Here is a 16,290-nt window from a genome sequence, read left to right as displayed (position 1 = left end):
TGCTATAGTTTTACAGATTTACATAGGGTATTACCATTACTTTAATATTAAAAACTGTTGGGCTAGATAGATGGTACAGAGGTTAAGGTGCTTGCAAGCAAATCCTGGCTTCATCCTTGGTACAGCATTTGGTCCCCCTGAGAACCACCAGGAATAAGCCTTGAGCACATCTGAGTGTGGCCCCATTCCCTAAAAATAAAACTGTGAAGAATAAGAGGCTGGAGCTATAGTACAGCAGGTAGGGGGTTTGCCTTGCACATGGCTGAACTGGGTTCGATCCCAGGCGTCCCTTATGGTCCCCCAAGTGATTTCCGAGTGTGGAGCTGGGAGTAACACCTGAGCATCACCTGATGTGACCCAAAAACAAAGAAGAAGAAGAAGAAGAAGAAGAAAAATAAAATAAAACCGTAAGTGAGCAAATGTGTGTGGACAGGAAGCTGGTAAAAGATGCCCGGGATGGATCAGACAAGCTTCATCATGTGCTTCCCAAATAGTGTAGTTATAGACATTGTGTTTTGACGCCAACGAGATAGCTCAAAGGACTGGAGCTCAAACTCATGTGCAGGACTCCCTGGTTCCTGCATGGTCCGGAAGCATTGAGCACCTTGAAGTAGCCCCCAAGCAGTGCTGAGTGTGACCCAAAACACAAAAGGGAATTTTAAAAACTTTTAAGACTTTTTTTTTCTATTATAGTTTCAGTGACAAGGTTATTTAGTGTTTAGGTTTCTGGTATTGACCTCCAAAGACACTGCACAGCCCAGGATTCTCCACATTCCTATTCCTGCCCCCATTATGTTTCGGTTTTGGTGCATACTGTTACTTCCCTCAGCACCACCCATGTGCTCAACACCTTCCCCTCTTGAGCTGGATTTTTGACGCTGAATAAAGCAGATAAGGTTGTACAGAGGTGGTGCATGAGGAGCAAGAGAAAACCTAGCAATAGAGGGACTCAAGGCTCGCGCCACTGTAACTTCCGAGGTTATTAGAAGGGGAAATTGTAAAAACAAAAATGTTGAAAGACACAAACCCTGACTTCTAGAGGGTGTCATGAAAGGACTTGAAAGAATTGTCAGAACTGGATACTTCAGCTCTTGATTGAAGTATTCATCTTTGGAAAGCCCTTGGAAGAAGACAGGTGGTGGGTGGTCAGTTCAGTTTTATTGCAGAATATTTATTTGAAAGGATACGTACAGGGAGCACGTTGCAACATTTTCTTGCAATTCAAGTTCCGTGTAATCTCTCTCTCTCTCTCTCTCTCTTTTTCTCCCCCCCCCCCCCCCCCAACACACGCACACTTCACACATGCCTCTCTCTTTTTCCAGTAATAGCATGTGACCTTTCATAAGGCATAAGGGAGAGAGTCCTTGACTTGAGAGAATCCCAGTTGACCTCCCCACAGAACTCACATATAGAACCACTGTGGTGGTACAGAGGTACTTCGGTATAATGAAGAGAGGATAAACTTAGTGTCCTTTCACCTAACCAAACTGAAACTTAGGTTTCTTGTACAAATATTATGATTTAAATGGGGCAACATGAGCTCAGTAATTCCTGAAACAAAATCACTACATGCTACGACAAGTGGCATTAAGCTCAAGGATTCACTGAATGCAATAAATAGGAATGGCTGAGTTAAAAATGAGAGATTGTAAGTGATCTCGGGTGGGTTTTTAGATAAGGGCTTAAATGTTCCAAATACTCGTTGAGAATGGGCCAAGTCCTGAGAGCTGTCCATGAGGAAGAGCAGAGGCGGCTGTGAGCACGTGCAATGCTGCGTCCTCAGCATCTCTTCTCTTCTGGGAAAGGTTTTTCTTGGGTGAAAGAAAACAGATGGGAAAGCCTTTACTCCTTACCTTCCGTACTAATTTGAAGGATTTGTGCGAAAAGAGAGGTTGCAGCTGTGGCCATCAGTTTGAAACCTTGAGACTGAAAATGAATGAATGAATAAATGAATGAATGAAGCCAATATGCTAAAGATTGTGGCGTTAAGATGGGAGTTTGATGAATTTCTGGGCCTCCAAACCAAATATGAAACTGTTTACCTTTGGACTCCCCCTTAACTGAACAGCCAGTCATCTTAAAACTCGTGCTACTAGTACATGATATTATCTGTTTATTAAGCCTGAAAGCTAAGTAGTACCTTCTGTAAAATTTTTCCTTAATCATTTGGAAAAAACTGTTCCATTGTCCTATAGATAAGCTATTATTGTTTATCTCAACTCACTGCCTTTTCAGTTTTCCATGGACTGGTCCGTTGTGATTCACCCCTAGCTTTTTATTGACATTTTCATATTTTTTATAAAGGCCTTTATAATGTTTCAGTAGAACTATGTTTCATGTGGATCACTTCAGTAATGCTGGGCTATGATGAGAAGGCGGTATTCCTGCTAGTGATGTGGCCCTTGTGATTAAATGCTCAGCCTAGCAGTGCGCAAGGACCATTAGAGCTACACTCTGCAGGTCTTGGGCAGGCAGGGAGTGGCAGAGGTAGGGGGCCGGGGGCATATGATACTGCATATTGAAATGAGGACCTTATAATTCTGTTATGTGTTCCACCATTTGAAGTATGTTCTAAGCCTAGAAAAAATACTTATTTGGTTTTTGACAGTGCTAGGACTTACTCCTAGCTCTGCACTCAGGAATTGCTCCTAATGGATTTGGGGAATTATATATAATGCCAGGGATCAAACCTGGGCCGGCCTTCCCTACTGAGCTATCTCTCCAGCACAGAAATAATATTTTTGTGAAAGTCTGCCAGTGATCTTTTTTATTTGTATTGGAGTTCCGAGTCATTTTTAAGATATAGGACTTTTTCAGATGCTTGGAGATGTGATCAAACTTTCACAGACATTTGTTTTTGTTTTGCTGTTTGTTTGTTTTTGCTTTTTGGGTCACACCCCGTGATGTTCAGGAGTTACTTCTGGCTTTGCACTCAGGAGTCACTCCTGGTGGTGCTCAGAGGACCATTTGGGATGCCGGGGATTGAACCCCGGTTGGCCACATGCAAAAGAACTGCTCAACTGCTGTACTATTACTCTGGCCCCATTCACAGACGTTTTGAATAGGAGGAAATTCCAATATTTGTGAACTGTTTTATTAAAAATTGGTATTTAGCTGGAGAAGTGACTCAGTAGTACTTTATATACATATACATACTTTTTTATGTTCTTTATTTTATTTTATTTTTACTCTTTTTTTAAAAATTTTTATTAGTGAGACATCATGAGGTACAGTTGTAGACTTACAATTTTTTGTGCTTAAAAATATGGAACGCTTCACGAATTTGCGTGTCATCCTTGCGCAGGGGCCATGCTAATCTTCTCTGTATCGTTCCAATTTTAGTATATGTACTGCCGAAGCGAGCGCTATACATACTTTATGTGGTTCTGAGTTCAATCCCTGTCACCAGGAAAAAAATACCATTTTATTGCAAAACAGTGTTTTATGACTATCACATAAGTGATTAGAAACGTGAACATTCACATAGAGTATACTTTCTTTTCTTTTGAGGGAAGGAGTGGGGTTTGGGGACCATACTGGCCAGCTCTACTCAGGGCTTGCTCCTGGTTCTGTGCAAAGCTATCACTCCTGGCATTGGTTAGGGGACCATATGTAATGCTGGGGATCAAGGCTTAATTTTGTCTTAGTCTCTGTACTACCTCTCCAGCCTGGGACTGTACTGTCTTTTCTTTTTTTTTCCTTTTTGGGACACACCTGGTGATGCACTGGGGTTACTCCTGGTGGTGCTCGGGAGACCATATGGGATGCTGGTAATCGAACCTAGGTCAGTCGGCTGCGTGCAAGGCAAACGCCCACCCACTGTGCTATCACCCCAGCCCCTGGGGCTGTACTTTCTTGAGAACAAAACCAATAGATAAAAAGTTTATAAAGCTAGTATAGATCACATTAAAATTAAAGGAAATAAATAATAAGGAATAGTTTTATTAATAGTTTGCTAATCTTTTTCTTCTTTTAATTTTGTGAAATTATTTTGGTGGGTTCCAGAGACTATTCTTGGCTCTGTGCTCAGGAGTGACCCCTGGCTGTGGTTGGAGGATCATACATGGTGCTGGTAATCAAACCCGGTTTGCCTGCGTACTAGGCATGGGCCATACCTGTACTATCTCTCCTGCCAATTTCTCTGTTTTTAACATGTTATAATTTCTTCCTGGTAATAGCATCTGCATTTAAGAACATTTTAGATGAAAAAAGGTTTATTAGTAATCAGTAGTGATAAATGCTGTAATAGAAAAGCGAAGGACATTACGAGGATGTAGTACTTTGAAATATTTTTTGGTCTTAAAAGTTGAACTTGATAACTGAAACTGTTAGTTTTTAAATTTTATTTATTTTGATTTTTGCACCATATCTGGTGATGCTCAGGGTTTACTCCAGGGTTCACTCCACGTGGGCTCAGGGAACCACATGGGGTCCTGGGGATTGAAACCAGCTGGACTGCATGCAAGGCAAGTGTCCTACCCTTTGTACCATCTCTCCAGCTCCCAGTTTAAAAACGTATTTAATGCAGTTTATTGGGTAGCATACCTAATATACATAAATATAGTGGCACTAATGCTTGATAGCTTTGGTGCCAGTGTACATATTTGTGTATTTATATATTTTTTTATTCCTATTTTTGATTGCCAGTGTTTGATTTTGCTAATTACAAAAAAAAATGGCATTTTTACTGTGTTCAAAAATTTGAAGGTGTATTATTGGATCTCGCTAACTTGACTCTGCTAACCCATTACACCAAAAACTTTCAGATTTTCTAGTTAAGAACACAATCCCACTAGATAGAAATATTTTTTAATACAGCAGTATGGAATTAGAGTAACTCTCATTTTTCCTGTTCAAAATTTTAATTTTCTGAAGCTGCTTCCTGAAAATCAAGTGTATTGATACTCTGTTCAGAACTTGCTTTGGACTCTCATTTGGCAGAATCAGGTCAGGTGGCAGTATCAGGTAAAGGACAATAAAACATTCTATTGTATATCTTCCCCTCAATCCCATTGTCAAAAAAACGTTTAGAAAAAGAATATCATCAGGTGAAAATATATGTAGGAAAACCTGTAAGGTTAAACAGCTACTTGATTTTTATAATCCTTAAAAAATTAGCCTTTACAGGTGCTGGAGTGATAATACAGCAGGTAGGATGCTTGTCTTGCATGTGGCCAATGCCAGGTTGATTCCCAGCTCCACATATGATCCCCAAGCCCACCAGGAGTGATCCCTTAGTGCAGATCCAGGAGTATGCCCTGAGCACTGCTGGGTGTGGCCCCCAAGCCAAATAAATAAGTTAGCTTTTATAGTTGCATTGTGGTTAAGGAATGATCTGAAGAGAGAGAAAGAGAGAGAGAGAGAGAGAGAGAGAGAATGTGTGTGTGTTTGTATATAATTATAAAAATGAAGAAAACACAGGATGATAATATAACAGTGTATCAGTGATCATAATAAATGTGACAAATAAATTTGATAATAAATGAGCTCAATATCACTTATTGAGATGTGAAATATAACCATAAACATAAGTTAAAAAGCAATAGGTCTCAACAATTTGTAAATTGATAGCACCACATGATAGCAATCCCTATTGGTAACTGATGAAGAATATATATTAAGGTAGACCATACACCGATTTTAGATAAATTAAATCACGTACATTTGTTTTACAACTACATTTCTAAATTTCAAACTTTGCTTAAGTATTGTCCTTTCAAAGTAATTTCTCGTCACACCTCTTAATTTTTTTCACACTTAGATTTTATTTACTGATTTTGGCATAATTTTTGAGAATTAGATTATATAAAAATAACATGAAATTTTATATTGGTAGGAATTATATGTTCAGTAAGTAGCATAAATAAGATTTAAGAACCATTTGTGAAATATAATTAATTAAACCTGATCTCTTTATTTTCTAGGAATATAAAAAGTTTGTCCGATATTCAGATAGTACAAGTTGCATGTGGCTACTATCATTCACTTGCACTTTCTAAAGGTAGGCATCGTTATTTTCTTCCCTATTTTATTCTTAATTCTTGAAACTTGGAGCAGAAAGTTTTCCAACTTCGTTCTTACTACTGTCCCGGCTTTTATTTGTTTGTTTGGATGTTTTTCAGGGGTGGACTCTGGGTCATTAGGGTGTTCAGGCACTACTTTCTCTGTGCTCTGGGGTCGCTCTAGGCACTCCTAGGGGGATTGTATATGGTGCTCGCGATGTAACTGTATTTGGCCATATGTAGTACAAGCATCTTAATCGCCGTACTACCTCACAAACTTGTAGGGCTTCTGAAACATACCTTTTTTATTTTCATATGCATTTTAAAATTAGGTTTTTATTTCTCAAACACAAATAGGAGCCTCTAAGATTTTAACTGAATTTGTATTTTTTATTTTCCTTAATTGAATCATCTTGCGATAGACCATCACAAAACTGTTCATGATTGGGTTTCACTTGTGCAATGTTCCAACACCCTGGAATTGTATTGTTTTTATATATAAATCAGTTTGTGGGAAATATTTATAATATTGAGCTTTTTGTTTTGTTTTGTTTCAGATTTTAATTATATATCCAGGGAGTATGTTAAGTGCTGGGGATCAAACCTATATGACTCCTTTCAGCATGCAAAGCATACGCTCCAGTCCTTTAAGCTATCACCCCTGCCTGGAATATTGTCCTTTGTTAATGAACATACAATATTCCTTCATTTATCTAAATCTTTACACTTTTGTTAATAATAGTGCTTTGTTGTCATGTTCTTTTTTCTTTTGGGACCATACCCAGCAGTGCTCAGGGCTGGCTGACTTTGGGTTCTGCTCAGAGATTACTGGTGGGGCTCAGGGGACCCTATAGGATGCCAGTCATGTACGAGGCAAGCACTACCCTCTGTATTGTTGCTCTGGCCTCAAGTATTTTGTGGCTTCAGGTATTTGAAATTTTTTGTTCGTAGATATTATTTCAAGTTATTTGAAAAAATAGTATCACTGTCATCCTGTTGTTCATCAGTTTCCTTGAGCAGGCACCAGTAACGTCTCCTTTGTCCTCGCCCTGAGATTTTAGAAAGTGCCACATTCGAGGCTTCTCCAGGGTCAGGGAAATGGGACCCATCATGGTTACTGGTTTTTGGCAATATTGAATACATCACAGGGAGTTTGCCAGACTCTGCCATGAGGGCAGGATACTCTCAGTATCCTGCTGGGTTCTCCAGAGTAAGAACTAGATAATAAGATGTCAGGAGCTGGGTTTTATAGTCTCTGGGTCTTTGCCATTGATGGGATTACACGGCACCGGGGGCAGTTGGTGGGTGGAAAAATAGTATGTAGAAGATAAATTGACTTTTTTTTTATCACACCCAGCATTGCACAGGGGTTACTACTGGCTCATGCACTCAGGAATCACTCCTGGTGGTGCTTGGGACTGTATGGGATGCTGGGAATTGAATCCGGGTAAGCCGTGTGCAAGGCAAGCGCCCTACCCGCTGTGGTATCACTCCAGCCCCCTAAATTGATTTTTGTGTCTAATGTTTCTTTAGTCTGTTAAACTGTTCTTTCAAAATTGGGGAAGTTTATAATTTATCCAGTTTTATTTGACCTCTCAGATAAATTTTTTATGAATGAAAACTGAAGGCTAAGCACTGTTAAATATATTTGTTCATGTAACTTCTTATTTTTGTTGTTGTTCATGCAGCTTCTTCATGTGCTGTCTTTGGATGTGGGTTAGCCTGCTATTTGTTTTGTACCATTTTAAAAAACAAATTCCAGTGGCTTAATTGTTATTCAATTTATTCAGTGTCTGTAAATGATGCACGGTGAAGAGCTGGGTTTAAATTGGAACTTAATAGATAGGGATACAGATATTTACAGGGATCGTGCCATCTGAAAGAGGCAGGTATCAATAGACAGTAACAAGGAGAGGATTAGTTTTGATTCAAATCTTGAAAGATAAGTAGGATTTATTTAGAATTTGAAGAATTTTGAGAAATGGCTAGGTTCAGCGCTGAGAATTTGTCCAGATGACAGGTACAGGAAAAGGTATCGAATAAGTATTTTTCGTATTTGAGTGCATAGTAGTATTAAGTAGTTTTCTGTGGATATTTTGAATACGTGGGTCTTGAGGCTACCTCAGCTTGAATAGAAATAAAATTCTGTTGTTACTCTGGATTTTAAGGAATGCTATGAAGGAACTTGCACTTCCTCTAGTTAAAGGAAACCTGGCGTCTTTTTTTGTTTATGTGTCCATCTCCCTCCACTCCTACGTCCCACCCCGCCTCCCCATCCCCTGCGTTATTTTCTTTGTTTGACTGCAAGCTCGGGGCTTTCTCTGGGCTCTTCCATCAGGGCCGGTCCCGGCGGGCTCAGGGACTGTATGTGGTGCCAGGGATTAAACCAGTGCAACGGGTGCAAGGCAGCTGCTTACCCACTGTCCTGCCTCTCCAGCCCTTTCCCCCCAACCCCCGAGCTTGGTAGGTAGGTAGATCCAAGATAAATCGAAACCTTTAAGTTTTAGGATGAAGGCAGTTTTCTTCCTTAGAGGTTTTCTTTTGTTCAGCTTAATACTATATAGGTATCTTCGTGAATTTTTTTGAACTCTATAGATACAATTGGGCACATAGAATGCAAGGGGAAAGTAGTATACTGCCGGCTTATATGCTACTAAAAAATAACATTATTGCATACTGTGGGAATGGACTTTAAAGATAATAGTGTACGGTATTAGGATATGTAACAGGGCTGGAGATCTAGTACAGCAGTTAGGCACTTGTTTACATGTAGCAGACTTGGGTTCGATCCCCAGCACCCAGAGTCCCACCAGGAATGGTCCATGAGCACAACCGGATATGGCCTCAAAACAAAAGCAAAAAGCATGTAACAGGACTACACTTTAATCCGTGAGATCAAAAAGAGCTTCCTGTTGGGAGAGAATAGAAATAATGACAAAGATGAGGGTTAGATTGCGTCCGTGTGAACAGTAAATGTTGTAAGAAGTTGATGTTTTAGAATATAAAGAAAGGAGTGAAGGAGTGAGGGAAGACAGTGGTATAAAACAAGCTCGGAAACATTGGTGGATCCTATAGAGTCTCTTTATAGTCCATACTAAAGTTGTTTATCGCCAAAGCATGGAGAAGGCACTGTCATTTATTTATTTATTTATTTTATTTCAGGTGAGCAGGTTTGGGTTGGTTGTTGTTGTTGTTTGGCAGTGTTAGGCATCAACCCAGGTGTCATGCGTGCAAGACAGATATTTTACTACCGGACCATATTCTTGGCCCTAAATATGCATTTTTATAATGTTTATATAAAAGGTCTGCTATTATGTGCACAGAATATTTTTTTTTATTATTAGCAATTGTTGAATAGTTATCTTTTGGGAAAGGAATTAGAATTCTAATTTTATTTTTTTATTTTGGTTTTTGGGTCATACCTGACTACTCAGAGATCTTTTCTGGTGGGGATTAAGGAACCATATACCAGGGATTGAACTTGTCAGCCGAATACAAGGCAAGCACCTTACCTGCTGTACTATTCTCCAGCAACTGGAGCTCTGATTTTGGAGGGAAATTTACTTTGAAGTTTGGGTTGTTTCATAGTATAAATATTAAAAGTTAACTATAGGTATGTCTGTTTCTAGTTTGGTCCCAGATACGTAATAGAAACTAAAAGATTAAAGTCACAGAAACAGGGTGGCAGTGGGGAAAAAAGTGACAGAGTAATATAAACCAGGTTAGATGATGGAAAGACTTATTTGCCATATTTTATATAGAAAGGAAACTATAGATAAAGCCCTGAGAGATAACGCAGTGAACTGGAGTGCATACTCCACACACAGAAGGCCCAGAATCAATCCCTTAGACTGCATGGTCCCTTAAACACAGCCTGGAGTGACTTTCATCACTGAATCTGGAGTAGCCCCTGGATACCTCTTTGTATAGCCAGAAAAGCTGTATATAATTTGGGTGATAGATTATAAATTGTTATGAATATATATATACAAAAAACAAGTATTGGGACTGGACTGATAATACAGTGGGTACAGCATATGCCATGCATGTGGCCAACCTGGGTTTGTCCCTCTCATCCCATATGGTTCCCTGAGCACCCTCAAGAGTAATTCCTGAGTGCATGAGCCAGGAGTAACACCTGTGCATTGCCAGGTGTCACACACACACACACACACACACACACACACACAAAACAAGTTTTAAAAATGACTATATATGTGACTTTTTGCTGAATTGGTGAAATCATTTATTGAGTTGGGGAATACTGGAAAGAGGTGTAAGTATGGAAGGTAGATTGTAGAGGGTCATGAATAGAGTTCAGGGCACTCGGAAGTGGAAGTGCCTTTGCAACGGTCTAGTATAGACATTAGGTTAATTCTTAAACATAGAGTAGAGGCTTATTGTTCAGGAGTTTGTATTAGTAATATGAAAACATATAATTTTAGTTGATAACTGGAGCCTTAAACTTGGATGAGTACTTCTTGGAAGAAATAAAATAAACATGAGATGAGAATATCAGTGAGAAACTATCCAGTCTTGAGGAGCAAAAGGAAATGAGATGACTCCCAATATGGGATAACTCATTCCATCAGTATAGTCAGAAAAGCTGAAACAATAGAGTATTCTTCCAGTCAGTGTGTATTTCTGATGAAAAATCTGATGGGAGAAAGAATGCCCCAAATAACTTGTAATCTTCGAACAGAAAACTTTATATCTGAACCTGTTTGATTTTATGTTTTGTTTTGTTTCTACAGCGAGTGAAGTCTACTGCTGGGGACAGAATAAATATGGCCAGTTGGGTTTAGGCATTGACTGTATAAAGCAGACTTCGCCACAGCTGATCAAATCCTTACTTGGAATCCCTTTCATGCAAGTTGCAGCAGGAGGAGCCCATAGTTTTGTACTCACACTTTCTGGAGCTATCTTTGGATGGGGACGCAACAAGTTTGGTCAGCTTGGACTTAATGATGAAAATGGTAGGTGTTCACAGTAAGCCTCACAGTGGAGATGTTACTGGTGCCCGCTTGAACAAATCGATGAGCAGCGGGAGGACAGTGCTACAGTGCAGTGCTGCTCTTTTAAAGAACGATGCTCTTTGGAGATGGACAAGAGAAAGTGCAACTCAATCTTCCTAGGGCATGGGAGTGTGGGTGAGAAATTGATTTAAAATTGATTTATTTAGCAGTATATTAGGGGATAGTGAGAAGGCAAAATTACAATCACTTTGTAAAATAAACTATAGAAAATCAATCAGGTAAAAAAAAACTTTGTTGTTAGCTATTTATTGTAACCAAGTTTGATAACTGTGATTTTAATCACCAGTGGTGGAAAGAAGCTTTAAAGTTATTCTGGAAATTAATATGAAGTGCTAATACATTAGTTGTTTAAGGAATATTTTAATAATCTGAGTCATTAAGTTAATTTTTAATTTGAGCTTCATTTTTAACACTGATGTCCTAAAAGAAAGAATTTTTTTAAATAAAAAGTTAATTGAAAGTGGGGTGCCAGGGATCAAATATAGGATCTCCTATATGTGCTGTTTTTGCTAGATCACTAAGCTGTATCTCAGCCCTAAAATAAGTATTTGGAATTTCTTTTTTTTTTTTTTTTTTTTTTTTTTTTGCTTTCTAGCTCACGCCTGGCGATGCTCAGGGGTTAACTCCTGGCTCTGCACTCAGGAATCACTCCTGGCAGTGTTCAGGGGACCATATGGGATGCTGGGAATCAAACCTGGGTCAGCTGCGTGCAAGGCAAATGCCCTACCTGCTGTGCTATTGCTCCAGCCTCAGTATTTGGAATTTCTTAAAAAATATGAAACTGAGACGAGCAGCAGTACAGTGGGTAGGGCGTTTGTCTTGCATGTAGCTGACCCGGGTTCTTCGATCCCAAGCATCCCATATCCCGAGCTCCACCAGGAGTGATTCCTGAGTGCAGAACTAGGAGTAAACCCTGAGCATTGCTGAGTGTGACACCCCCCCCCCCCCAAAAAAAAGCCAGAAAAAGAAAAAGAAACTGCTGAGGCCAAAGCAGGATGAGCACCTTACATGCAACCGACCCAGATTCTATCCCCAGAACTCTGTGATCTCCTGATCCCCATCTCCCTATCAGGAGTCATCCCTAAGTACCATCATGTGTTGCATTTCCCCCTCCCCGTGGTACAAACAAACAGACAAACAAAAAAACTGCTTTAAAAATTTGAAATCTCGGAAATGGAATTTTTCATGACCACTTTGGGTAAAATGCCAGTACTTGAAATAAAATTAACAATGATGATTTAAATGGGCAAAGGTGAGTTGATCTAGTAGCAGCTGTTAATATTTAGCAAATAACACTCAGAAATACTTTTTAAAAACTTTGTTCTACATCTGGAATAATGTAGAACTAGGACCTAAGTTTTTCTACTACAAAAGAGCAAAAAGTATAATTTTCAAATTTTTAGTAGGATCCTGTGTACATTGTTATGAGAGAGAATTCAAGAAGTTATTTGTATCAATGAAATTATACTCCGCTAATACAAACCATATGAAGCCTTGCCTTTTTCTAAAATGGGTGAATCTCTTACATTTCATGGGTGTAGGGGACAACTAGTTTTGCTCAGGGCTTATTCCTACCCCTTTGCTCAGGGATCATTCCTGATGGGCTCAGGATACCGTGTGTGGTGCTGGGTCTTGGGCACGGCAAGCATCCTACCCAGCATCCTATTGCTTTAGCCCCTTATCTTGGATGGATTGGGGTGGCATCATGCTTGAGCAAAGTAAGTCAAAAGGAGACGATCTCACTTTGTATGTGGCATAGAAAGAAAATAATCCAGGGAAGGAAAATGTCAAATTAACACAGAGCCACAAAACTGAGGTTATCAAGAAGGAAGAAGCTATGTTGGAGAGATACTGACACTTTGGGGTGGTTGTGGTATTAGAACATATGCCCCTACAACATGAAGATGGTCACTGTCACTGTCCTCCCGTTGTTCATCGATTTGCTCAAGCGGGCCCAGTAATGTCTCCATCGTGAGACTCGTTACTGTGTTGGGCATATCGAATGCGTCATGGGGAGCTTGCCAGGCTCTGCCGTGCAGGCGAGATACTCTCGGTAGCTTGCCGGGCTCTCCAAGAGGGGCGGAGGAATCGAACTCGGGTCGGCCATGTTGGCTGCATGCAAGGCAAATGCCCTACCCGCTGTGCTATCACTCCAGCCCATGAAGATGGTAGTCTTATATAAAGAAAAGAATAAAACAACATTTACGTGAAGAAACTGTAGCAGTTACTCTAATCTAGCCACTACAACTGCAAGTTTCAAATAAGAACTGCCAAGTAGAACTCAGTCAACTCCCAAACAAACAAAACACGCAAGCACTGTCCTCCCATTGCTCATCGATTTTCTCAAGCGGGCCCAGTAACGTCTCCATTTTGAGACTTGTTCCTGTGTTTGGCATATTGAATACGTCATGGGTAGCTTGCCAGGTTCTCCGAGAGGGGTGGAGGAATTGAACCCAGCTCAGCCCCACTGGCTGTATGCAAGGCAAATGCGCCATCGCTGTCTATTGCTTCAGTCAACTCCCAGAATTATTAAAAAGTTAATATCAATTGAAATTTTGTAATACATTACATGATGTGATATAATGAAATAAGTCAGGTGAAATTGAAATCCCTTGATTTCTGAGTCTTCTGCAAATTGCTGTTTAGTCTCTTAAGCACATTCCTATTTTTTTTTTACTTGTTCTTCATTATAGTAATATGAATCTGGGAATCCAACTACAAAAACAGTTATTTAGCAACTGTTTGCTGAGCTTAGAAAGTTTGAAAGGATACACACATTTAGAAGTTTCGAATTTTAAAAGTACTGTTAACATCTCTTATTGGCATTTTCAGATAGATATGTTCCTAACTTACTGAAGTCATTAAGAACTCAGAAAATAGTTTATATTTGTTGTGGAGAAGACCATACTGCTGCACTTACCAAGGTATTGTAATCCTAAAAAATTTATCTATTCTCATGGTAATTATTTTCAGTAAATATTTTCACTATTTTTACATTAAATCTTGAGTGTTAGTTTCGAAAATAAATTACTACTTGTTGTATTCAAAGCCATTTTCCTTAGGTAGGTGCCTTAAGGTAGTAGAACATGCGCTTGTATATATGAGGTAAAAGTTTGATCTCTAGTAATACATAGTCTCTGTCACTGCAGGCAGAGTCTTTCCTACCTCCGACCACTTCTACTGAGTGTTGTATGCCACTGTCACTGTCACTGTCCTCCCGTTGTTCATCGATTTGCTCAAGCGGGTGCAGTAACGTCTCCATTGGAGACTTTGTTGTTACTGTGTTTGGCATATCGAATACATCATGGGCAGCTTGCCAGGCTCTGCCGTGCAGGCGAGATACTCTTGGTAGCTTGCCGGGCTCTCCGAGAGGGGTGGAGGAATCGAACTTGGGTTGGCCATGTTGGCTGCGTGCAAGGCAAACACCCTACTGCTGTGCTGTCGCTCCAGCCCCAAGTGTTGCATGCATAATTTTAAAAAAAGACACAAAATTCACCTTTAGTTTCAACTTTAATTTTATAAACTGAATTGTGATGTAAAAAATGTGATGTGATGATTGTTCTCTGTTTTAGACCTCTAATGCTAAAGAATTTTACTTTTAATTTTTTAAAGGAAGGTGGTGTGTTTACTTTTGGAGCTGGAGGGTATGGTCAGTTGGGTCATAACTCTACTAGTCATGAAATAAATCCCAGGAAAGTTTTTGAACTTATGGGAAGCATTGTCACTCAGATTGCTTGTGGAAGGTAAGCTATTACATAAAAGAATATTTTGGTCTCTGTAACACAATCATTTAAGATTTTTTTAAGTAGTCTTTTTAAAATTTTCCTCTGTGTGTTTGTATATGTGTGTGTTTGTCCATTTGTACTGAATTCATACAGAATGGGTTCTAGGCTAAGACTCCTTTCCATTGAGTCTCACAAAGTGTGCTGATTTGGGTAGAAAATGATCACATCTTATAAAACAAAATACCTTTCTCTTTGGCTTTTTATTTTTTATAAAATTGTTCGCAATAATTGATTACATTCAATATTCCAACACCAATCCCCCCACCATTACATCTTCACACCACAATATTTCAAATTATTGTACACTAATCCCCAAAGCCTGCCTCCATGGCAAAGCATAATAATTAGTATTGCCTGTTATGAGTAATCTGCTAAAGATGATCCAAAAAGTTTCCTTAGAGGAAAATGAGTGAAGATTCTTGTTTCACCCTGGAGCCATTAAGCCCTTATATAGAGTATGAGATGTTGCACAGCTGCATTCTTGGTTCCAGAAAGTCTAAGATTTTAAATAGGTTGATAAAGCAGGAATTCAGTGGTGACTTGGGAGTCTGGAGGCATCTCTGTGGCATGTTTCTTCCTCTTCTGAGGGTTATTTGTCTTTTTCTGAATCATGGCCATTAAAGAGCTTAAGTGGCACCCAAAGCGGTTCGTAGGTGTAACTGCCAGCTTCTGGCAGCTCTGGGAGATGAGGACGGGTAACCCATGCCCAGCTCTGGGCAAGCTTGGAGATTTCAGTCACAAGTCCCACATGCTTGGTTTTTTCAGCAGATTCACTTATGGATGAGGCTTGTCTGAGCCTGTGGAGATCGGCCATGAGCATGTTGGCAATTGAGTTCTGGAGGTTGTTGGCTGCCAGGGCTTCTTTGGGGGGAAAGGCAGTGGGACTCACCTGCCCCCATCCAGATTGCCCTGAATGAGGCAGCCTGGCATGGGGTCCCGTGGCTTCTCTGCAGTGTGTTGCTCTCTTCCTAGGTTTATTTGTGAGTCTCTGGATCATGGCTGTTAATGAGTTTGAATGGCGCCAAGGGCAGTTTGTAGGTGTAACTGCCAGGTACTGGAAGCGCAAGGAGGTGGGGGATTGGTGTTGGAATATTGAATGTAATCACCCATTCCTGGCTCTGGGCATTTGGCTGCTTCTTTTTTTTTTTTTGCATTTTGGGTCACACCCGGCAATGCACAGGGGTCACTCCTGGCTCTGCGCTCAGGAATTACCCTTGGCAGTGCTCAGGGGACCATATGGGATGCTGGGAATCGAACCCGGGTCGGCCGCGTGCAAGGCAAATGCCCTATCCGCTGTGCTATCGCTCCAGCCCCAACATTTGGCTTCTTTTTTCTAATTTTTTCTTAACATGTTTTAAGATGCAGCTTTGGTTTAGAATGCTTATTGTCTGGCTAAGAGTCTTGTCTTATTCACAATAGTGCCAGTGGTGACATTTATGAGGATTTCTTTTTTATTTTATTTTAATT

General features: G+C 39.9%; 1 protein-coding gene and 1 non-coding gene across 4 annotated transcripts in view; one reads left to right on the top strand and one right to left on the bottom strand.

The window, feature by feature from the left end:
- Positions 1-16,290, top strand: part of HERC4 (HECT and RLD domain containing E3 ubiquitin protein ligase 4) — a 107,772-nt gene that overhangs the window by 26,977 nt on the left and 64,505 nt on the right. For all 3 annotated transcript variants that reach the window (XM_056113404.1, XM_056113403.1, XM_056113405.1), the window contains 4 exons: positions 5,925-6,001; positions 10,757-10,978; positions 13,871-13,962; positions 14,651-14,781. In XM_056113404.1, coding sequence (XP_055969379.1) covers positions 5,925-6,001; positions 10,757-10,978; positions 13,871-13,962; positions 14,651-14,781 — 522 coding nt within the window. The remainder of the gene's footprint in view (positions 1-5,924; positions 6,002-10,756; positions 10,979-13,870; positions 13,963-14,650; positions 14,782-16,290) is intronic.
- Positions 3,260-3,366, bottom strand: LOC130022750 (U6 spliceosomal RNA). Its single transcript, XR_008792289.1, has one exon. It is a non-coding gene; the product is annotated as a U6 spliceosomal RNA (small nuclear RNA).

This window comes from Sorex fumeus, unplaced genomic scaffold (assembly GCF_029834395.1).
Source record: "Sorex fumeus unplaced genomic scaffold, SorFum_2.1 ptg000020l, whole genome shotgun sequence".
NCBI lineage: Eukaryota > Metazoa > Chordata > Mammalia > Eulipotyphla > Soricidae > Sorex > Sorex fumeus.
This window is presented reverse-complemented; position numbering and strand designations above follow the sequence as displayed.